We start from the raw sequence: 24334 nt of genomic DNA, 5'->3' as shown, positions 1-24334 counted from the left end.
AAAAAAAAAAAAAAAATATAACTATATAAATTGAGAATCTTAGCAAGAAAATGATTTTTTTCAATTTCCTTAAATTTGTTACAAATGGAATTGTTTATTTCTTGCTGCAAAATTCTCGATTACAAAAAAATAATTAATAATCTTAAACTCGAGATAAAATGATTAACTTCCAAACAATAAAATTGTGAAATCTAAACAATCCTTTGAGATTAGCATCTTGTCAAATAAATTAAATACAGTGAATATTAAAATATTAAGGAATCCAAAATAAATGAAACACCTTGTATATTGATTTAATAAACATGCACATATATATCCACTTTAATATGTACATATATATTCAACTTTCTAAAGTATAAATAGTTACAACTGTTGTACTTATTTTTCTTTTATTGTCCTAGTTATAAGATGTAGTTGAGCTTTTACGACGCGTCGTATATCTAGCACGCGAAAAGCTGTAAGTAGCCGGGAAAAAATTCGGTAGAAAGCAGCTAGAATCCGATCGAATTTCTATGGAACGTGCACGCGAGTTCACCTCTTCGTCTTCGTTGCATTCACTCGTTTAAAAGCGCGATAAACATGCATGCACGTTGCACTGCACGCGCGCTTTTGCTCGGTTGACGTTTTCTATAAAGCAAATGCTATATCGCATTGCAAAAATAATATATACAATTATTTTTAAAAATATTCGAAATTGCAAAAATAATTATATGTGAAATTTATTGAATTAAAAGTAACAAATTTTTTTCTTAATTATTTTGATCAAGAACAATGATGAATATTAAAAAAGAAATTTATGAGATTAATATTAGATTATGAATTAATTGTTAATATGAAAATTTAGATCGATTTTTTTCGATCGATATGCAAAATTATTTTATTTGAATCAAATTAAATTATTCAAAATAATAATTCGTAATATTAATAGATGCATTTAATCGTTCTATTTTATCATTTTTGAAGAAATTTTTGAACAAGATAAAATTATTTTTTTCCTTTTATATTTTCCGAAGTGATTGGCTTCTCACGACAGATATTGTCTTTCTATTTTCTTCGCTCGGAGAAAAATCAAGCGGAATTCAACTAGGTAATTAAGGTGAAATAAAAATGTAATATAATATTAGTTAATGCAATTTTATTCGAAAGATTTGTATAAGTTCTAGTACTTGAACAAGTAAGGATAAGTAATTTTAATTTTCTATGCTTAAAAAAGTTTCTTAAATTTGATAATACTATAAAATAATCATAGTTAATGTTTCTAATTCTTCTTTTCCAATTTTATGACTAAGTTTCTAAGTAAAACCAGGAGAGTGAGATATAAAAATTTGAAAATTATAGTTAACAAGAAAGGAACGAACTATTCTAACGGAAGGAAATTACACTTTAACGAAGGAAAATAAAGAAAGAAGTAAAAATCGTTTTTCGTTATATGATTCATACTATTACACGTATTATTACGAAGATTATAAATCGCAAGAAGACTTGTATTTATCACATGGCAAAGAAAGTACAAGTAAAGATAACAATACGGTCACAGATATCACTTTGATATAAATCGTACTTTACAGGGATGAGTCACCATGCCTGAATCACGAATTCAATCTCTAATGCAATCTCAAGAATGGTGAATTATATCAGTTTTGTTATTTCGATACTATAAACTTTTCTTAACTATTATTATTATTATTATTATATACAAAATGATACAATAAATAAAATTATATAATAAAATAATTATTAATTAATTAGATCCAAATATATTATATTTCGTATAATTATAAAAATATTATATAAAAATAAAATAGATTTATTAAAAAATAAAAATGTACTATTTGTATTCGCTGTATCGGCTTAAAAATAAGTTAATAAATAGTTCGGATTAAAAAATGAAATATTTTTACAAATAAACGTTTAACTTTCAATAAATATAAATGTAGAATACGAATGAAATATTGTAAATGTATATTTATATATGATTCGATGTAAATTTGTATGTAATTTTCTGAAACTTTGTTTCAGACTAGATCCAATTATGCTTATAGTATTATTTTAAATTAATTTATAGATCTAGATATACATATACGTAGATTATACTAATAATAATTTAAATCAAGTAATATTCTTTTTTTGTTTCAAGACTGATTAATTAATTTTCACTTATTGAAATTAATCAGAATCAAAATTGGTTTTGTAGATTTCATAATAGATTCTAATAATTTGCCCTTATATAAAAATCATCATATTATTTTCTATTTAACGCACAGATATTCGCGAATGCATTCTTTTCAAGTTACATACATTGAAAGTTGTATGCTTTGGTGAAAGGAATGTAGTATGGTATCTGAGCCACACAGAGAAGTGGTGCGTAAAGCGGTATCTTTAAAAATGTTAGCTATTTTTCACCAGTCAATGCAGATTTAAATTTCAAACGAGCAAACCTTTTTAAATATATCAATAATGAAATAAAATTAATAATTATTTCTAATATATTCCAATTACTCGAACGTAAAATCCACGAATCCACCTAACCTAAAAATTAGTTTCTTTTTTTTAAAAATTTCATCACTTTCATTAAGAATCTGAAAACCTGTAATGTAACTGACCTTAATATTAAAACTATCTATAAAACTAACATCTAGAAATTGGTAAAAATAACTAGAAAAAATACACTTGTCGATTAAAATTCCATCAAATATTATGATATATTGAGTATAGACTTGTGATACATCTGAAAGGAGTAGAGATCCGTGGAAAGGAAATCGAAGAATACTCGATAGATTTCCCGTAGCGGGCAGGAAACTGCTGAAAGTTTCATAAGCGGTGGCCCTCCGGCGGAAGTCGGGTGAAAACGGTCCGCAAACGTGCGTAGCCTGAAAACGATACGAATCGATAAGCGGCGTGGTATGCCGCTCAGAAGAAATTCTCGCGACGAATGAACCGAAGTAGGCGCAGAACAGAGAGAACTTGGCTCGCACAGACCAGAGTGGAGTTTTTGCTTTGCTAGCAGGTCGGCCAAGTTTTCAGGTTAAAATATACTCGCTTCGACCCGACAACAGGTCCGGCAACTCGCGTCTTATGTAAGTTTCACCCGTCCTCTTTGGTGTGCATTGTAAAAGTGTGCGTTTGTTTGTACGTGGGATCTACCTTTCGCGGTATTATTCGTACTATTATATAGGAGATTCCTATATCTAGAAATAATAGATGTTGTAAAGTCGATACGCGAATCGCCTCGAATTTCAATAGTCGAAGATTCGATACACGAGACAGGACAGGAGTGTGAACGAGATATGGATATAGAGAATTTGGCAGATCTTTGATTTATCAAAAAATCGTGATAATTTAGATGAGAAATTAAAAAAAAAAGAAAAGAATGTTGAATAATAATTCGTTGTTGAAATTATAATTTTATCAACTTTTCTTTAATATATACATAAATATCATTGTAGTGTTTATTTATTATTCAGCTTCCTGATGCATTTTTTTCTTCGTTTTACTTATTTGTTCCAATGATGAAAAGTTGCGAAAAAATATATGTGTATACAACTGTTTTATTAATTTTATTATATAGAAAAAGATAAAAATTGCATATTGCAAGTCTTGGATAAACATAATAAAATTTCAATAGGGTAATTCAATTTTTCATATTCGATTGCGGCATGTTAGTTAGTTAAGATTTCGATATAATATTCGTGTTCACTATATATAACTTAAGGTTTACATTAATCATGGAAATATTTGGTTTATGATTACGCGATAGGTATTGAGAAAACTTCTTTAACTACGAATCGTCCCCATTTTCTTTCGTTACGCATCGTTTCAAACTGTTTCAACATATGTTGGATAATAATTAATATTCTCTTAATTGCTTACCATATGACGTTTTTATTTTCTCAACAATTAGCCAGTAATCAATATTACATTATTACAGTGTCAAGATTTAAGACATTTTTGCGCAATAATCAATCAAAACTTGTCATAAATTATAATTTATACTATCTCGTCGAATATAATAATCATATATACGTAAACTTTGTAAAATTTCATTTGTCTTATTATCAATATAATCTCGTCAAAATTATTATCAATAACCTTATTAGAATAATTTATTATTGGCTCCTCGTAATTCGTAACATTTCACAATCTGTAATTTGTTGTTTTTATTTCGAATAGAATATATCCAATCTTGAAAACTTATATTTTTGTTTATATCCAATTTTTCTTTTTATTAAACTTTCTTTATTTAAATCATTTCATTACATGGTAATTCCATTGCAAAGTACACGAGTTTGAAACATTTTATACCTCAAATACGTATGCATAATACGTATATCTAAAAATGTATTGCAACAAGCAAGAGTTTTATATATATATATGACATGTACATAATTCTCGAATGAATTAATTCGTCGTATCATACCTACGTTTCCTATCTATCATAAATTTTTTTCCGTTTAATAATGTAAGATCCCTATTCTGGTTAAATGTCTCCCAGTTGAACCAGTTAATCGAGATTCTACCATATTTCCCAACAGTTGAACAACATCTTACGTAAAATTTACATAATTCTTCATTATATATGAAATATAATTAATATTACGTGGCGTAACGTAACAAAACGAGGGAAGATTCTAACAATTGAACGTAATATATAATTCATCCTCATCCATCTTCCCCAATATCTTTTCGAGAAACATGGTGTTTTCGAAAAAAGAAGTTCGATCTCCATGCGCCTCGTGGTCCGTCTTTCTTACTTGTGTAACGATAAAGAAGGCAATGACCGACTTTCGTGGCCTCGCTTCAATACAAGCGTTTACGAAGAAAAAGTGCGCGCAAGAAACGCGAAATCACGCGCGAATTTCTCGATTCTTCATTCCCAGACCCCCCCTGCTGACCGATTTGTACCTACATCGATGATCGAAAGTTGACGATCGATCTTTGCCTCCTTTGAAATGGATTTTTCTTTTAAGAATGAATTTGATTTAATTAAAGAAAAGATTAGATTAATTTTGTATAATATTTGTATGAATGAGATTCTTTGCGTCTCATGTCAATTAGAAAAAAATATATAATAACTTTGGAATTGCATCTTGGAATATATTAGTCTTGAAAAAGTAAATATATGTATTGAAATTTTTTTCTTATGTTAGAGTTTGAAAGTGGAAAGTAGAATTTTTTTTCTTACATTGAAGTTTAAAAATAAAATTGAATTTTTCTCTTCTTTAGGATGGGAAAGTAGAATTTAGTAGTTGAGTTTGTCTCTTATATTAGGATTTACAAGTAGATATAGTTGAATTTTTCTCGCATATTAGGATTTAAAAGTGGAGAACTTTTCTTTTATATTAAGATTTAATAGTAGAAAGAGGTCGTTGAACTTTTTTTTTTATATTGTGATGCGTGTTCATTCGAGAGTACAACTATTATGATTTATTTCAGAGAGTTTAATTCATCAGAATTTCGAGGATGCTTGGCAAAGTAAAGTAAAAATTTAGGAGAGTTAGTACTGTCAAATATATGAATTGCATAGCTTAATATTTTCCTATCTTTTTAGATTAATATTATTTTTTTTAAAACTTAATTTATTTAAAATAATACACGTTTTGATACTTATGGATTATTATTTATTTAAAAAGGAAGAACAAAAACTTATTGATTTCTTATATTATTTATAAATATAAATAAATACTAAATATACTTTTATATCTTACATTAAATTTAAATAATTTTTTTAATATTCGAAATATTAATATCGTAACATGTAAAAAATTGAAAGTTCCTGCAAAAAAGGAAAATATAAATATATAACATTCTTGTTAAAATACATTAGGAAAATTTATAACGAAATTCATTATAATGTAAATGTAAAAATAATTATTTATAGTTTCTTACATGGTATATCGTTATTGGAAAATATTCTTTTATACTCCTTCACTGACTTCTCCATTTATATCTGTCCATAGCGTTATCCCCCTCATAAAGTAAAGTAAATTAAAATAAATTAAATGAATTAAAATACGATTTCTCTCTTCTTCTGCGCCACAGTTTTAAAATAAAACAGATACGTGTATTTCTCAGATGCCCTTTTTACACGTGAGTAAGGCTTGGACTGTTCAATTACGAATGATATTTTTCATTGAAATGGTGGTTACAAGTGTTCCTTTTTCGTCGAATCGTCTGAATTATATCATTGCTTAAATGTTTAATGATATTAAAAGTACGTGAAAAATTTCAGATAGGGAATTTATTTATTACCCCGTTGCAGGCTGTACTTTTATACAGGATCAAAAAGAAAGAATGTGGCAAACTTGAAGGTCATTAAAATAAGCAAAAAGATGCTTAATGACCGTGGACCATCGTTTAATGTCAAATTATTTATCGATAAGTAATTTTTAATACGCACACATAGTTCTTCGTCACTGTATAAAATTCAAATTGAACAGAAATCAATATTACTTGAAATTTATTATATAAATAAATTCCTCTGCTTTCCAATTAATGATTAAAGAAAAACAAATTTTATATGTAACATAATAATAATATCAATGAAAAAAATGAAACTATATAAATTTATTTGATACATTGTATTAATTTTTTTTTCTCATTCTTGAAATATTCTTTCGTCTGAAGAATCGATCTGTTCAAAATTAAAACAATTTATCTAAGGTTTTCTCTCGTTCTTTTAATAAATGCATTTGTAAAAAAATTAAATAAATAAATAAAGTCATATCGTGTGGAATATATATCATTTTTGATGCAGTACACAACGTCAATATTGTATAATAAGATCGGTATTCGTGAAAGCTTTTAACACCACGAAGGTCGATGTTCTCTGTAATTAATGCGATCTGCATATGTATACCAAGTTGCTGTTGCAAAACGTTGCAAATGATTCATCCTCCTGACCAATTTATATTACGATTTGTGTATCTCGTCTATCAATGCGGTAAATTAATTGTTGCTCTTTATTAGATGGGACGATGTTAATTTGCGAAATGCGTGAAAACGTTTAATTTCGTTCATTAAACTTCGATTATACGAATACTTATATACATTGTATATTTTTTCGTGGAAACAGGGTGCACAAATTTCATTGCTAATTGATAATTGAAAATATACTTTTAGCTTTACATGAAAGATAATATTTTCAGATAATAATAAAAAATATTATCTATTTGAATTTTATATTTTGTTTAAATTTGAAATTTATTTATATTTTAAGAAAAATTCTCATACGTTCTTTTTTTACAATAATTTATTTTTGTATAAAATATCACGATGATCTTATTTGAAAATTTACTAAAAAAAAAAATTATTATTTTATTATTTTATTAACTTGAAAGTCTTTCGAATTTTATTAATTATTTTATAATGAAAATGTTGATCAATTTATTTATAATGAAAATAATTGAGTTGATATATATTATGTGAATCATTTTTAAATTGATAATAGAATTCTTAAATTTTTGTTAAGACAATTAATATTATATTTGACGTATAATAGCTAAATTTGATCACGAAAAAAGATAATTAAAATATGAATAAAAAAAAGAATCAGCTCAAAAATGAAAAGAATTAAAAATCCACCAATTATCCTATCCATCAATTATCCTAATCACTCGATTTTTATCATCAATTCATAAAAAGTCAATTAGCGGCCATTTCCGCTGTCGTGTCTTCTTACTTTCACCGAAATTTGAATTTCGAATACGAGCTCAGCACTTTTAAAATAACACTGCGAATTTTATTAACCGGTACAATTAACGCTTAACCTGGAATCAGGTGAAAGCAATCTCGAGCCTTCTATTATTCTTCGCCTCGTTGTAGATCGTGCTCGACGCTTTTGGCTCGTTTGCGGTTTCAATCGAGAAGAAATTCTCTCACGTTGATTTATATAAAATCTAGGAAATAACCATCGTGCCATGTTTTTCACCATATTTCCTTCCTTATCTTTTTCTTTTCTTTCTTTTTTTTTTTTTTTCATTGTTGTCACCGTTTATCTACTATGTTTGGTTCCATTTCCTGATTCTCAATTAATCGTGACACGAGGAACAAGTTGAGTTCCTTTCTTCGAGCATGTACCGCTCTTGCTATCTGATTATACGAACGTACAGTATCGTTCAAAAGTCTTTGATCAAATGGAAATGTCTTATTTTTATGAATGAATGTATAGACGTTCACTATTATTTTGATTTGATTCTGTAAAAAATGTTTAAAAATATTTAATAGAGTAATTATTATTTAGATATCAAAAATGTATATTTTTGACACTCACTTGTGAATTTCAAAAACTGATTATTATATGATTATTATAATATTAGTTATTTATCGAATAGGATATAATAACATAAAATTTATAAAAATGACAATTAAAAATATTCTTATTCAATTTAGTAGACAATAAAAACGAATTTTCTATCGTGAAAGTTGAAAAGTTGTTTATCACTTATAAGTATACTAATAAATATTAATAAATATTAGTATACTTAGTATATTTTACATTCTTATAGTAATTAAAAAGAAATAAAGAAGAAATAATATGTATATATAATTAACGTTCGTGAAATTAAACCGTATTAAATTAAATTGTATTAAATTAAATGAATAATACAAATAACGAAAAAGTTAGTAGACATGAATTAATAAGTTTATTTTAGATTAAATTGTTTTTTATTTATTTACAATTAAAGATTTTCATCAATTATTATGTGACAGTAATCTGTATTATGATCACATTAAAACATGAATGGCAATCATATTTTATAGCAATCATATTTAATAGGATCGTTCTTGGGTTTCCATAAAATTTTAATCTGAAAATCATAAATGGATAAAGCAATCTAATTAGATATTTTTGTTTATCATCGTATAAAGTAAACAATTTGATTAGTTGATTAAAATAACCATATTGATCATAAAAATATGTCAAAAATAACATTTAATTAATCAATTTAATTAAATTTGATCATAATTTTCTCTTTATATGAAAAATTTAGAATTAATAATTTTAATAAAATGATATATCATAATTTTAAATATCTATAATTATTGTTTTACATTATAGAAAACATGACGAAATAGAGTTTACTATAAGATAAAAGTAATACTATAAGAGTTCAAATAAATATGTATTAAAAGTTGATTTCATCAATGATATAATTCATTGTATAATTGAATTTATTTACAGAAAACTTATATAACAATAATAATAATATTATTATTATTTATATAATAGTACTTACATTATAGATATAATTGGGAGAAGATTAGAAGTTTGTTGAATATTTCATATAATTCGTTATATAATTAGCAATATAATTACAATTTATTTTTAAAATTACAATTATAATTACAAAAAATATGTTCAACAAACTTTTCTAATCTTTCAATTCAATCCTCTCACACATAAGCAACTTGATTTTCGTCTTTTATCGAAATAAGGATGGCGAATATTATTTGCCCAAGACGACGAAGCGAAACTGACAATGATAAAAAAGAAGAATCCAGTCATGTAAAGAGGACAAAGACAATTCTACAATGGAAAAAGCACAAGGTTCTCGAGATTCTTGCAAATCGTGTAAACATAAGCGCGCGAATAGTGTTGGAATGTGCGAGTTAGATAGAGGGGAGGAAGACAAGTCGATTTGTATATATGCGCACCGGAAATGTGTTATTTGCTGACCAATGAGAGATGATACTTTAAAAAATGTTTTCTTTCCAATCTTGAGCGAGAAAAATATATTTGAAATAATAATGTAACGTATATTTAAAAATTAATTTCCTATATTTTTATAAATTGCAATATACGATTGATTTATATATAAGGATTTTAAAGAACAATTTGCCAAGCACCTTGAAATGATCATTTTAATTTACATTCCAAAGTAGAGAAACCTTCGAGAGTCAATCGGAGCACACCCATTATATGATATTTCACAAATTGCTTTGCAATATTAAGTACAATGTAGAGATGTTTCGAGATGGTATTACAATAATCTGTGTCCTTCGAACACAGAACGTGAAGATGCTTTGGAAATGGCGGTAATAGGGGTCACAACCTCGCTTGTAATAAACCTATAGCTCTTTAATATAAAATCTCATTATTCGATTATTTCTTCGTGTATCTGAATATTCCATTATTCAAGTGATTATTTTCAATATTACACTTTGTTCAATTTCATCTTGAGACTCTTAAGGATATTTAACATAAAGTAAAAATTTACATATTGATAGATTCATAAGCATCAACTGTGAACATTTAAACAAAATTATGTCACTTATAAAAATTGTACAGTTTACAGAAATATACATTTAATACAATAACAATAGATTTATTTAATAGTTTCAATAGTTTGCTAATTTGTACTTTCAGTTTATAAATTATAGATTTTTTTTTCTCTATCCATACCAATTGAAAGAGATTACTAGACCGAAACCATTTTTTTAATATATGAAAAATTTTCTTCGTGTTACGGGATATGAAGAAATCGAGCTCCACGTATGCATATGCCACGTCCTTCGTAACACTTCGTGTACGTGATTAATTCAAGAAATAATAATAATAAGAAAAAGAAAGGAAAGAAACTTCGTTTAGAAAGACTGACACGAGTTCTCGTGATATATTATAATTCATCCGGATACAAAATTTCAACGTTAAACCGGATATGATAGTTGTATTTCTCGTCACGGTTTCGCGGCTAACCATTCACAAAGTTTCCACGAAACGAAATGAAACGAAACGGGAGCAAGAAAGGAGGTGAAAAGGGTAAACGTAACGAAGAATGCGGGACACGGTGAGGAAGAAAGCTAAACGCGATCTCTCACGGTACATTATGCTACTTTTCTCCTGGGGGCCGCACAATAGCATGGAAAGCGGCAGTTCGTGACCAAAATCCGATTTTTCATCTTTCATATTCAAAAAAAAAAAAAAAAAAAAAAAGAAATCTTTCCTTTACAAGTTTCGAATCCAAAAATAGCATTTTAAATTATCAATCCGTTTCTCTTTGTTGTTCGCATGTGTGATTTCTGCGTGAAAAATACACGTGAAAGGAATTAAAATTTTTTAAAATGGAATTAAAAGTCATTTTGAGTATTTTACAAACTCGAGTCAAAGTAATTATCAGGAAAAATGGAATAGTGAAAGTTCCATAGTGAAATATAGTGAAAAGGAATTCTGACATTAGAATATATTCCATACGTATTAATAATAAAATATCATTATTAATAATTATTCTGAAAAAAACAAAATTATAAAAGTTCTGAAAAAATACTACAGAAGAAAATATGATTAAAAAAAAAAAAAATATTAAAAGAAACCTTTGTGAAAATCTAATATAAAATTGAAAGTGAAAGTGAAAATTAATTTTTTTTTTTTAAAAATAACGAGAAAAAACGAGTTTTTTCCCCGCATTTAACTACCATCTTCGCTCAGTTTAAACCTATAGGAGCGTTTGATACTTATGAATGCCGTTACGTAGTCACCATGATTTTTCACGCATCGACAAATAAATTAATCGACGAGAAAAATCACATTTTACGCGTTTCGTTCCTTTCCTTCCTCACGTATTACTCGTCACGCTGTTCGCTTATTTCCCCGTTGTTTCACTTGTGCACGGTAATAATCGAACAATATCGCTTCGAGAAATATGACACACTTCTGCATTAGCATGGTTAGATCTTGTTTGTATGATTAAATTTTGATTGCACCAGAGTTTAATGTACTTTCGTATTCTTATAATCGCGTTAACGCGTTAACTTTAATATCAAGAGGATCTATAAAGAGGATCTATAAAGAGGACCTTGAGTTTTTGTTGCATAAAATCTTTGCAACAAGTTTTTATCATTACCAGTTTGTCGTCAACAATTTCTTGGCAGATTTATATCTGAAAAGTTTATCTGAAGAGTGATTCATTAAGATAAATATCTTATATAATTGTAAATATACCACATTGAAAGATTATTTAATTATATTTAAAATTTCAAGTAAGAAACAGTATTTGTATTTTTTCGTGTAATTTTTTTAATGGGAAAATAATGAAATCGTAATATATGAATAAAAATGATTCTTGATATTATTACTTATTTAATAGCCACGTGTAGAATTTCAATGTATCGAAACCATTGAAAAGATAAAAAGATCTACATCGGCATCCAGGATATATAAAGCAGTCAATTGTTTCTGGAAGTTGTTGCAGATCGATGTTATCGTAAAAATATTTATATTATACACGAGGAATAATAAATTAAAAAAAAGAAGAAAATCGATTCCTTGATAATACATTATAAATAAAAAATATAGTGAAAAGAATCTTTATCAGATTCTACATTCGATTTTTCTTAATATCAATCATTTTATAATTATATGAAAGAACTACTAAATGTTTTTGTATATAATTTTCCTTCTTGTAATTAATAATAAAATACGTATGAATTAAAATTCTATTGCAGCAATTGTAAAATATCTAACGTAAGATCATAATGAATCTTTAATAATCTCTTCTCGTTTGACACGATACTACAAATCATTTCCATTTGATTACCTTCCCACTAAAGTAGCTTAAAGTGTATAAATACCGAGTAAGAATAACTCTCTTCAACAATCTTTGCGAATTCTTTCGGGAATAATGATCCACAATTTGGAAATTCGCGTATCAAATTAATTTAAATTATTTAAAATTATCACGATACGAAATAAAATACGCTTGAAACTCCAGTTAATTAATATGCGTACAGATATAAAGATTACAATAATAAGTAACGAAATTCATAAGTATCGAGATAATTAGCGAAATCACAAAAGAGAAAGAAAATCGGTTCCTCGTGTCACAGTCGGCTGACCAGTCGGGATCGACCATCCGTGAAAATTTCACCGATGTCCGCGACGTTACAGATTTTCGAAAGCCGAGAATCAACGTCGGATCGCGACGCAATGTTCGTTCGATCGTCGATTCCCCACGACGACGAGAGAAATCGATCCTCAAGATCGCCTATTAAGGGGAGAACGTAATTATTCCCTCGATTATACAGTCGATCGATATCGACCACGATACGCGTCGTTCCCTCTTTTCCTTTTGTCTTGTTTCTTCACCGCTTTTGCGGCTTTCTTCTCTTCCCCTATCGTGTTACGTAAATCGCGTTGCCTTATGAAATTTCCTAATTTGCTCTATATTCGTTCTAATCGTTGCTTTTTTCTTGTAATTTTTTTACTTTCTATATACATATATATATATATATATTTTTTTTAGGAAAGATTTCATTCCAATGATTTCACTTTTGTTATTGTTTTAAGTGATTTAAATCGCTTGGTTAATTATATCGGCAAGAGTCATTTTTTATACGAACTCTCTTCGATTATTAACGACACTCCTTTGTTATATTCGCAGCAATTTGAAAAATAATCTAAGAGGAAATAACTTGCCAAGAAATATAAAAAAAAATAATAGAAAATCTCCATAATTTCTTCATGTTTTAAACTAATCATTAGACAATTGAAAAAGGAAAATTATACAAAGTTAATTACATTTATTAATATAAGCATATAATAATAAATCATTATATTTATATTTATTCTGAATTGGATGTTATTTTAACTTAATAATTGCATGCTCAAAGAAAATTATAAATAATAAAATGAATTATTAAAAAAATATATAAATACTATTAACATAAGTTTCTCGAATATGATTATATAGTCACGAAAATTTCAGCATCATTTCTTTGATATAAAAATGTACAATATATCCCCCCTTAGAAGGAGCAGGAGTCGGTAATTCTAACTTGAAATCGAGACGATTATCGTGCCTCTAAAAAGCCACGAAACCCGAACGAACGTGAAACTGGTAAGGTGAACGTTGAAAATTATTGTCCTATCTAGTCACGGATACTTGACTGACTACATAACACGAGAAGTCGTGCACTGTGGTAAAAGGAGCAATTCTAAAAGCGCTAGCATAGAAATCTCCCTCTCTATTGGTCGCATCGCACTCTCTTCTACTCGCATGCCTTTGCATATTTATCCGCGTTGCGCGACAGTACTTTGCACTGTCAAGAGGAATTACTTTGCACTCTCGAATCAGATAAGTAAACTTTCGTTGAACGAAGTTTTATCCTTTGTTTTCGAATCAGTGAAGAAAGCGCATCCTTATCATTTCCATTATTTTATTATATACTTTCTTGTCACGTACTGGGTATTCTTGAAATATAATAAGTATGCTTATTGGCTGCTTTATTACAATATTTTCATTACGAATGTTTAGAAATGGAGAAACTACTTTTATCTGAACGTTCAAATGTTTTTTTGTTAATTTATTATAATAATATATAATATGTCGTGATTGTTATGTATTATATAAAATATATAATCTACAACTCTTATTTTTTTAATTTTCTTTTTTTCTTTTTTTTACTTTGCCATTTTCTATCTTATGTTCAATTTACCAATTACCCGTATTGTTATCATTATTATTATTCCATTTTTATGTGTACATAATATTACACCGCAAGCATTCATTTTTCTTTTTAAACAAAATTAATTATATGATACATTTAATAATAAGTATGATTATAGACAATATAATTATACTCACTGATCTGTATATATTTATTCAACTATTTGTTAAATGTTCTTATTGGTGATTATGGTAATTTTTGATCATATTAAAATCGAATTCTCTCTTCGATAAAAAAACAGATATAACTTAATATTCTTGAATGCGAATATAATACTATGATTATTCCAACTTTCTTTCAAATGATATGCTTTATTCAACTTCCACTTTCTTTAAGAATCGTGAAAGTATCAAAATACATGCGATTTATTGTCAGATCAATTTATCACTTCTTTAATTCTATGTGAATGGAATTCATATCAATTAAATAAAAAATAGGTATAATTGAAGATATCATCATTTTGTTATTCATTTACATTATGTACAAATACTCTAGCATAGAAACTTAAGTATAAATTTAACCTTTACACGTGTCTACTTCACCCACGATGATTTACAATTGCATTCATTGCATTCAAAGATTGTCGAGTGTAAAATTTATTTGATTCCAATTCTAATTTATCTTTAATACTCGAATAGATTAATTGTGATACTTTCTTTGATTTGCATACATATTTTTAGGTGATTACAAAAATTACTTTTTGTAATTTTAATTCATGAAACAGATTTTCATTTTTCGTTAAAATTGCTCTATTGAATGAATTTTCAGAAATCTTTTGAAGACAATTGAAAATTAATGAATTTATTAATATTTAGTATAAAATAAAATGTACTAAGGAATTAATATAAAATATATAATATATTATAAAAAATTTTATGATAATATAAAATTATATAATATAAATAATATTCTATGGATATTTTCTTTCTTTAAGAAAGAATGCATTATTACATATATTGTTGTTTCTTCATTTTATATTTTAAATATCTATATTTCTAAATAACTCGATACATCAAAAATAACTCGATACATCAAACAATCATTATTTCGAAAACATTCCGGAAGTTTTTACCAGATATTTCGTATCGAAAATGTAATCACTAGTTCATAAAACACAATAGAAGAAATTCTCTTGCTTCGTGGAGTAAAATTTTCTCATCAGAAAATTAAACGACGATGATTTAACTATTATCAATAATAAGACAAAACTTTCTATAGAATCTTTCTTAATTAGAATAGAACACCCTCTCGTTTCCCACGAAAACTATTATATTCATTTTGGTTTCGAACAGGGAACTTTACGATTCTCAATTTTCAATCGAGTATGGTCAAAGATCTTGGTAATTGATCGTAGAAACCGCAAATAACTTTCTCTGGTTTTTGTAATGAAATTTGTCGTGACTAACATTTCATCGTTCCATTCCTTTCTTCAAATATAAATATAAAAATAATTCTAAAGAAAGAAAGTTGTATTTATAATTTAAAATAAAAATGCAATAACTTGATGCAATTTTTTGCAATTCAAAATAACAGCAATTTCAAAGATTTTTATTATACCTTAACTATATTCGTATATATTAAAATTTTCATCTTATTAAAATATAATATATACAGCCGTATATTCAAAATCCAATCTCTCAAAATAAGAAAAAAAAAAAAAAATATTATTCCAGAATAAATTTTCCATGCATCGAAATTATCGCATTTTTTTGAATTGTGAATAATACGAGTAATAATTTATCACAACAACAAACACAGAGACCAAACTATATGCTACGCAACGATAATTAAATCTATTACAATCTAAACTTTACTCAACCTTTTTTGCAAAAAAACAAAGTATAAAAAAAAGTATAAAAATTGCAATTAGGTCAGGTGAATTGAACATGCGTATATAAATCCGAACGTTTCCTCGAGGGTGACCGCATTTTTACCAGTTTATCGACCTGAACGGATACAAAGTAGAAAATGGCCACCGTGATAGGTAATTGAATGGACTTGGCGGTGATCGAGATCCATGAAAATATTTCAATATTTTGCCCTCCACTTCCCGGTCAACTGTACAGACGTAATAACAGCGACAGGTTCCACGGATCAGTAACACGTTCACTTTCTTTTCAGGTGTCGACTAGCAGAACGACTTGTTGGCTGTTGCTCGTCTGCTTGATCGTGCTTCTCGGAACTCTCCATGATGCAGAAGGTAATCACTTGACTTTCCAATAATAATTATATTTTTTTTTTTCTTTTCTTATTTTCTATTTCTTGTTTTCTATTTCTTAACATTTGTTTGTCTCGCGGTTTTGAATAAAATATTGATATTTAAAGTATTTGAACCGTTATTTTTTTCAATTGTATTAAATTATTGGATTTTATTAAAGAAGAAGAAGAAGAAGAAGAAGAAGAAAAATTTTGTTCACAATATTTAATTTTAATAATGGATTAATGATAAAAAGATACTTTTATGATTCTATAAATTAGATAATAATACATAATTGTTATAATAATTATGCAATTTATATTAATTTTGATATATTTATGAAACTTTATCATTTTCCAATAAGTATTTCAGATTTTTCCAAAGTAATATCTCAAAGAAAGATAGGATGATAGATAAGATTTTTAGAATGATTTTGAGAATACTCATTTTGAAAAATAAAAAAAAAAAAAAATCAATATGCAATTTGCAATGGAAATAATGACTGAAACAGGTACAAGAAAAAGATTTCGCAGACCAGCAACCGCCGCCCCATCGATCTCGAACGATCAGGAAGTCTCGGCCAGTGTGAACAGATTCAAGGTCACACGAAATCGTATCGGCAATAAAAGCAAGAAGAATGAAATTCAGACCGATAAATCGGAGGACTACAAGGTAATTATGATAATCATCGTCACGTGCAACATACGAATAAAAAATTTTATAACTGTTATAAAATTTATATTTTATACTTAATCAGGAATTTTTATTTTTATTTCGAATTGAATATAATATAATTTAAATACATAGCTAAATTTTTTTTAATTTATTTATTTTCTGATACTATAATATTCGTTCAAATTAAATACAAATTGTTTTAATCTTTCTAATCAATTATATACAAAGAAAAATTTAATTTAAAAATATATACTTTTACTTACAATACATTTATGATTATCAAACATATTATAAAGAAAAAAAGAACGAAAGACGACAGAATATAATCATAATGCAATTTCGATCTGCGCAGCTTGTATGTTACTATACAAACTGGTCCCAATATCGCACGAAAATTGGAAAATTCATGCCAGAAGACATACAACCAGATCTGTGTACGCACATCGTGTTCGCATTCGGTTGGTTGAAGAAAAATAAACTGACCAGCTTCGAATCGAACGACGAGACGAAAGATGGAAAGATCGGATTGTACGAACGGGTGGTTAATCTAAAGAAAGCCAATCCCTCTTTGAAAGTGTTGCTCGCGATCGGTAAGGAATTTTAAAAGATGTATCGAAAATAATTGAACGGATCATTCCTGTGATCATTTTTGAATATTCGTATCAAGATTTTTGAGAGAAAATAGTGTGATTAGCAATTTGAATCAGGTGGTTGGTCGTTTGGCACTCAAAAATTCAAAGACGTGTCCGCGACAAGATACGCGAGGCAAACCTTCATCTACAGTGCTATTTCGTATCTTCGAGATCGAAATTTTGATGGTCTTGACATCGATTGGGAATATCCAAAGGGGGGAGATGACAAGAAGAATTACGTTCTTTTGTTGAAAGGTATTTATATTTATGAAATAATAATTTTGTAATCACAAAATTTTATTAATCAATTAATCATCTTACCTAGATTGATATATAGTTTTTACGTTTTTAATTATTTATATTTCCAGAGCTTCGAGAAGCGTTCGAAGCGGAAGCTCAAGAGAAGAAGATGCCGAGGCTTCTTTTAACAGCTGCTGTCCCGGTTGGTCCTGACAACGTTAAGAGTGGTTACGATGTACCAGCAGTTGCAAGGTGAACAAATCTAACAAATTTTTATTCGAATTCGTAATTATTCTTACTCAAATTTAGGCCATACATCCTTCTCGAACGATTTATTTTTATCGATATTTCTTAAATTATTTACAAATAATAATCGAAAATGAAGCGTAGAAAAGCTGATAAACATATATAAAAATAACATACTCTTCGTGCATGTATAAAAAATTTCACCTTGCTAATAAATCAAATATTGTAAGATTTTTATTCAAAAGATACAAAAACATAGATATAAAAAGAAGACTATAAGATATAGAGAAACACAGATAAAATAGAAACAAATATATCCAGTTATCTGGACTTCATCAACCTTATGGCGTACGATTTCCATGGGAAATGGGAACGAGAGACGGGTCACAATGCGCCCCTCTACGCCTCATCGTTGGACTCGGAATGGCAGAAACAATTAAGCGTGGACAACGCTGCATCGATGTGGGTCCGACTTGGGGCTCCCAAAGAGAAACTGATCATCGGCATGCCGACTTACGGCCGTTCCTTCACTCTCTCAAATCTTTCCAATTTCCGTGTTCATGCAGCTGCGAGCGGTGGTGGAAAGGCCGGCGAATACACCAAGGAATCCGGCTTTCTTGCCTATTACGAGGTATAAACTTCTTCTCCTTCTTTTTTTCTTTGCCTCCTTCATTCTGATTAACCGTTTTTATTATTATTATAACTCGGGACGATCGTAAATGTAAATTCAAATTGGACGCCTCGTTCGAGGAGATCGTTCGATTAGACGGTCTTCTTAGTTTCTTGCGGCTGTGTGGTAATCACGGTTCGATGGTGGATAAGCAATTTGTTTGCTGACTCCTCTTGGATGGTTTTAAGTGGGAAGGGTAGACGAGCGTTGGATTAGATTGTCAATGGTGATTGTGGGAAGAAATGTAAATATATGGGATTGTTTTTTTTTTTAAATAATTTTAAAGTTTGATTAATATTTGAGCAAAGAGATGTTGAAATTTAAACGAGGAAAGTGAAAATCTAGATGATGTAAGAATTCTTCTTTTTTTTTTTTTTTCTTGAAAAGTGAATATTAATGAAATTGTTTGACTCAAATGATTCATTCGTGCAAATGAACTTGTGCAATTATAAATCTCATTTTTATTAATAGGAGAATATTTCATTATTTATTAAGAAATTAAATTAGAAGATATTCTTTTTATTTGTTTTCAGCATTATCAAATAATCATTAGAATAGAAAAAATTTTTAAAAAATCAATCAATATGATTCTATATTCAGAAATTTCTATAAAACAAATTTTCTATGATTTAAAATAATAATGACTTCATTGTACATGAATAAAATGAAGATTCTTTTTACACCAAATGAAAAATTCATTGAAAAATTATTAAAATTATTTTTTTCTTTTATTTTCTACAGATCTGCGAGATGTTGCAAAACGGTGCAGCCTACATCTGGGACGATGAGATGAAAGTGCCATACATGGTGCAAAATGATCAATGGGTGGGCTTCGACGACGAGAAATCTATTCGACTCAAGATGGATTGGTTAAAGAGCAAGGGTTACGGCGGTGCTATGGTGTGGACGGTTGATATGGACGACTTCAACGGCACCGTGTGTGGTGGAAACGTCAAGTACCCCTTAATCGGTGCAATGAGAGAGGAATTGCTTGGAATTTCGAGAGGACCGAACGCCAAGGACGTTGATTGGAGTGCAGTCGCTAGTACCGTGTCTGAGACCATCTTGAAGAAACCGGAACCTTACAAGATATTGGTCTCAGATGTGATCAACAAGGCGAAGAAACATCAAAAGCAAACAACTCAACTCGTCATTAATCTTCCTACCAATGGTAAAATCTTGTTTTTTAAATTATAATGATCCTTTTTTGCGATTGAAATTGTGTAAAAAATATTATTTAAATTATTTTAAAAAATTGTTGAAAAGTTTTTTTGTTTCTCGATTTTTTGTGAAATTTTTAAAAAAAGAATTAAGAAGTAAGTCTTTGGAACGAAATTTTATTAATTTTTAATTAATAAAATTAATAATTTTTAAATTAATTTTATTAATTTTATATTATTATGTTACTTTATTTTATTTTTATATTATATTACTTATTTTATTATTATATTACTTTGTTTAATTAATATATGACAGAAAGACCAGCCCAATCCATGTGCTATATGACGAATTGGTCGCACAAACGACCTGGAACTGGAAAATTTGTACCAGAGGACATTGATCCGACTCTCTGCACCCACATAGTCTATTCCTTCGCAACGTTGAAGAATTACTTGCTGGCAGAAGAGAATGAAAAGGATGGGGAGATGTACGAGCGACTGATGACTTTGCGCAACAAAAATCCTGATCTCAAGGTACGATTCGATTTGTTAAATCTTAGTAAAACACGTTTAAAAAAATGTTAAAGAATCATCAATTATTAATCAAATTGTTATTAACATATATAATCATTACTGTTTGGTTTTCAATTTCAATTACAAATCATCGCAGAAATAATGATTTTTTTCAGATATTATTGGCGATTGGTGGCTGGGCTTTCGGATCGACCCCATTCAGAGAATTGACCAGTAATACTTTCCGTATGAATCAATTCGTTTACGAGGCCATCGAATTCCTCAGGGAATACAAATTTGATGGTTTGGATGTCGATTGGGAATATCCACGGTAAATAAAGTAATTCTTTCACTTTTTGAATTAATTTTATTTTATTAATTATTAATAATATTTATATAATATTTATATAATATACATATTATATAATAATATTTATATAATAATATTATATAATATTTTATTAATAATTTTATTTTTTAATTTAATTTTTCTTTTTTTTTTTCTTTTTTATAAAAATCTAACGTATCAGGGGTGGTGACGATCGAGCTGCCTATGTGAACCTTTTGAAGGAACTTCGACTCGCTTTCGAAGGGGAAGCGAACAGTTCTGGACAACCGAAATTAATTTTATCGGCCGCGGTGCCAGCTAGTTTCGAGGCTATTGCTGCGGGGTGAATTTTTTGTTCATCAAATTCACATTTAAATTCAATTTTATTCTTAATTATGTATTTTTTCCTCCTTCTTTCTTCTTCTAGATACGATGTACCAGAAATATCCAAATATCTGGACTTTATAAACGTGATGACGTACGATTTTCATGGTCAATGGGAGAGGCAAGTGGGTCACAATAGTCCTCTGTTTCCCTTGGAAAGTGCAACGAGTTATCAAAAGAAATTGACGGTGGTAAGTAATAAAAATTGCCAAACATTTAGATCCATCGTATGTTTTAATTACATCATGTGTAAATACTCCTGGTTTATTAATAATTTATTAATAATACACAATTATTTATTATCAAAAATTAAATTAAAAAAAAAAAATTGTAGGATTACAGCGCAAGGGAATGGGTGAAGCAAGGTGCTCCAAAAGAGAAATTAATGATCGGTATGCCAACATATGGCAGATCGTTCACATTGGTGGACAAAGAGAAATTTGACATTGGGGCGCCTGCTTCGGGTGGAGGAACATCTGGTAATTTCACTAATGAATCTGGATTCCTCTCGTACTACGAGGTACTACAGACTCTTATCATAACTTCTTGTATCTCGTTAATCAAGATACTCAACGAGCGTATAGATTTGCAGCTTTTTGAACGAGGATAACACTACTCTAGTCTGGGATAGTGAGCAACAAGTACCTTTCGCGTATAGGGATGATCAGTGGGTCGGTTTCGATGACGAGAGAAGCCTTATAAATAAGGTGAGAGAAACATTTTTATATATCATGCAAATAACGAATGGAAGAAATTATAATATTATCTATCTATGTACATTGTATATAGATAAAGAATTAAAGGATTCTAATTAATCGTTATTAATCATTTTATCTGTAAATTATATATGTATATTAGATGCAATGGCTTAAAGAAGAAGGTTTTGGAGGTATAATGATTTGGTCGGTGGACATGGACGATTTTAAAGGAACTTGTGGAGCTGGCAAGTATCCATTGATCAAAGCTATGATGAAAGAGCTGCGAGATTATAAAGTGAAATTAGAATACGATGGTCCTTACGAGAGTCACTTGAGAAATGGAAGGTACACCACCAAAGATCGTAAGTATTTCGATTTTTAAATCATTATGATATATAATATAATAATTTAAAATTCTTAAAAAAAAGCTCTCTTTTATGCTTCCTGTTCGCGAATCTTGAAACTTTTTTTCTACTTTTGAGTGATTATTCAAAATTATTATCAGATTAAAATTTATTCGTTTAAAATAATGAAATTACTAAAAAATAATAAATTAATATTCATATTTATATAGCAATGGATTAAATTTGGATTAAAATCAACAGAAGACTACCTGAAACTGGAAATGTGATTCCAAAATTTTAATCGATTTCGGTAATAGCGTAAATTTTAAAAGACAATCAGCTGTTATGTCGATTGTTCCAGCGAACGAGGTGAGCTGTGACGAGGAAGACAATCATATATCTTATCATCCTGACAAGAGCGATTGCACCATGTATTATATGTGTGAAGGTGAAAGGAAACATCACATGCCTTGCCCTGTGAATCTAGTATTTAATCCCAACGAGAACGTTTGTGATTGGCCTGAAAATGTGGAAGGGTGTTTGCAACACACGCAAGCGCCACCAGTGTAAAAGAAAAAAAAAAAAAAAAAAAGAAAGAGAAAAGAGAAAAGAATGGAAAGAGACAAAAATTACATCTATTTAAGAATAATTTTTTGCGGTTGTAAAAATATGAGAAAAACACGCGTGAAAGTTAATTAAAAAAAGTATTTGTAATTCGTCGAAAAACACGATAATCCATAATCGACGAGAAATTTTGTTACCGAGAAATAATTTTTATTTCTTCTTCTTATTCCACAGCTTCTTCTTCTTCTTCCTTTTCCTTTAAAAGGATTTCTTCTTCTCCCCAAAAGTCCTTTTTCCACTGATTCTATCTGTCTACATTTTTCATTTGTATAAATCGTGCACTGTGTTTAATTACTGCGATAGATATTGTGTTTTGTAAATAAAAATAAATAAAATTCCTTAAAAAAAAAAAGAAAAGAATTCATATCTCGCTTGTTAATAAAGAAAGAAAGTAAATTGTACGTATTATAAACTACAGTTTGTACTAGTTACAAATTACAATAAATGGTTGGTTACAATTTTTGTAAGTAGTAAGATATTTAAACAATCCTTTTATTTAAATTATGAAATTAGATAGACATAGGATGTTTGAATAAAATTATGATTATTTATACAATTAATGTAAATCATTTGAATAATTAAGAAATGCAGTAAAGATTAAGAGTTCTTTGAAAAAAGAAAATGTTGATATTTTGAAAAAAATACTTCATAATGTAATGTAATGTTTAAAATAATTAAAATTTTATTTGAAACAAGTTTTGCTTTGAAATTAAAATTGCATATAGAAACATATTATTACAATTAACTATAGTTAATTTTAGTATAAAAAATCCTTTATTTTTTTAAACAAATTTTATAGTAACATGTTGAACAACTAATGTATACTATATGTACTATATTAAACTTGTCATTCATGAAGATAACATTATTTGTGCGCATATGTTATTATGTTTTCTTATTAATGTTTCTATATTAAATTAAATTAAAATAATTACAATAATAATAACAATAACAATTCAGTATATAATTGAATACAACGAAGAAATCATATTGCTTTTCTACTTTATATCAGTCTTTAAATTGCATAATGGAAATTTGTATAAATTATTATGAGAATCAATGCTTATTTCAATCTGTATTAAAATTTAATATGTATACTTACATATTCTAATGTATTGATATCTTGATAAATTCTTTATAAAAAATAAAAAAAGTAACATAATTTGACATAACATGATGTT

At 28.2% G+C, this 24334-nt stretch overlaps 1 protein-coding gene across 1 annotated transcript in view; it reads left to right on the top strand.

Annotated features, from left to right (window-relative positions):
- Positions 1-23531, top strand: part of LOC122715585 (probable chitinase 10) — a 29163-nt gene extending 5632 nt beyond the window's left edge. The window contains exons 2-16 of the mRNA XM_043937872.1: positions 16564-16642; positions 17151-17311; positions 17667-17904; positions 18022-18201; positions 18315-18438; positions 18754-19063; positions 19844-20273; positions 20579-20796; positions 20952-21106; positions 21306-21446; positions 21531-21678; positions 21822-22007; positions 22072-22194; positions 22346-22547; positions 22891-23531. Coding sequence (XP_043793807.1) covers positions 16564-16642; positions 17151-17311; positions 17667-17904; positions 18022-18201; positions 18315-18438; positions 18754-19063; positions 19844-20273; positions 20579-20796; positions 20952-21106; positions 21306-21446; positions 21531-21678; positions 21822-22007; positions 22072-22194; positions 22346-22547; positions 22891-23099 — 2904 coding nt within the window. The 3' untranslated portion in view covers positions 23100-23531. The remainder of the gene's footprint in view (positions 1-16563; positions 16643-17150; positions 17312-17666; positions 17905-18021; positions 18202-18314; positions 18439-18753; positions 19064-19843; positions 20274-20578; positions 20797-20951; positions 21107-21305; positions 21447-21530; positions 21679-21821; positions 22008-22071; positions 22195-22345; positions 22548-22890) is intronic.
- Positions 23532-24334: the final 803 nt, after the last annotated feature.

The sequence above is a fragment of the Apis laboriosa genome, unplaced genomic scaffold (assembly GCF_014066325.1).
Source record: "Apis laboriosa isolate Shangri-la unplaced genomic scaffold, ASM1406632v1 scaffold38_cov145, whole genome shotgun sequence".
Lineage (NCBI taxonomy): Eukaryota > Metazoa > Arthropoda > Insecta > Hymenoptera > Apidae > Apis > Apis laboriosa.
This window is presented reverse-complemented; position numbering and strand designations above follow the sequence as displayed.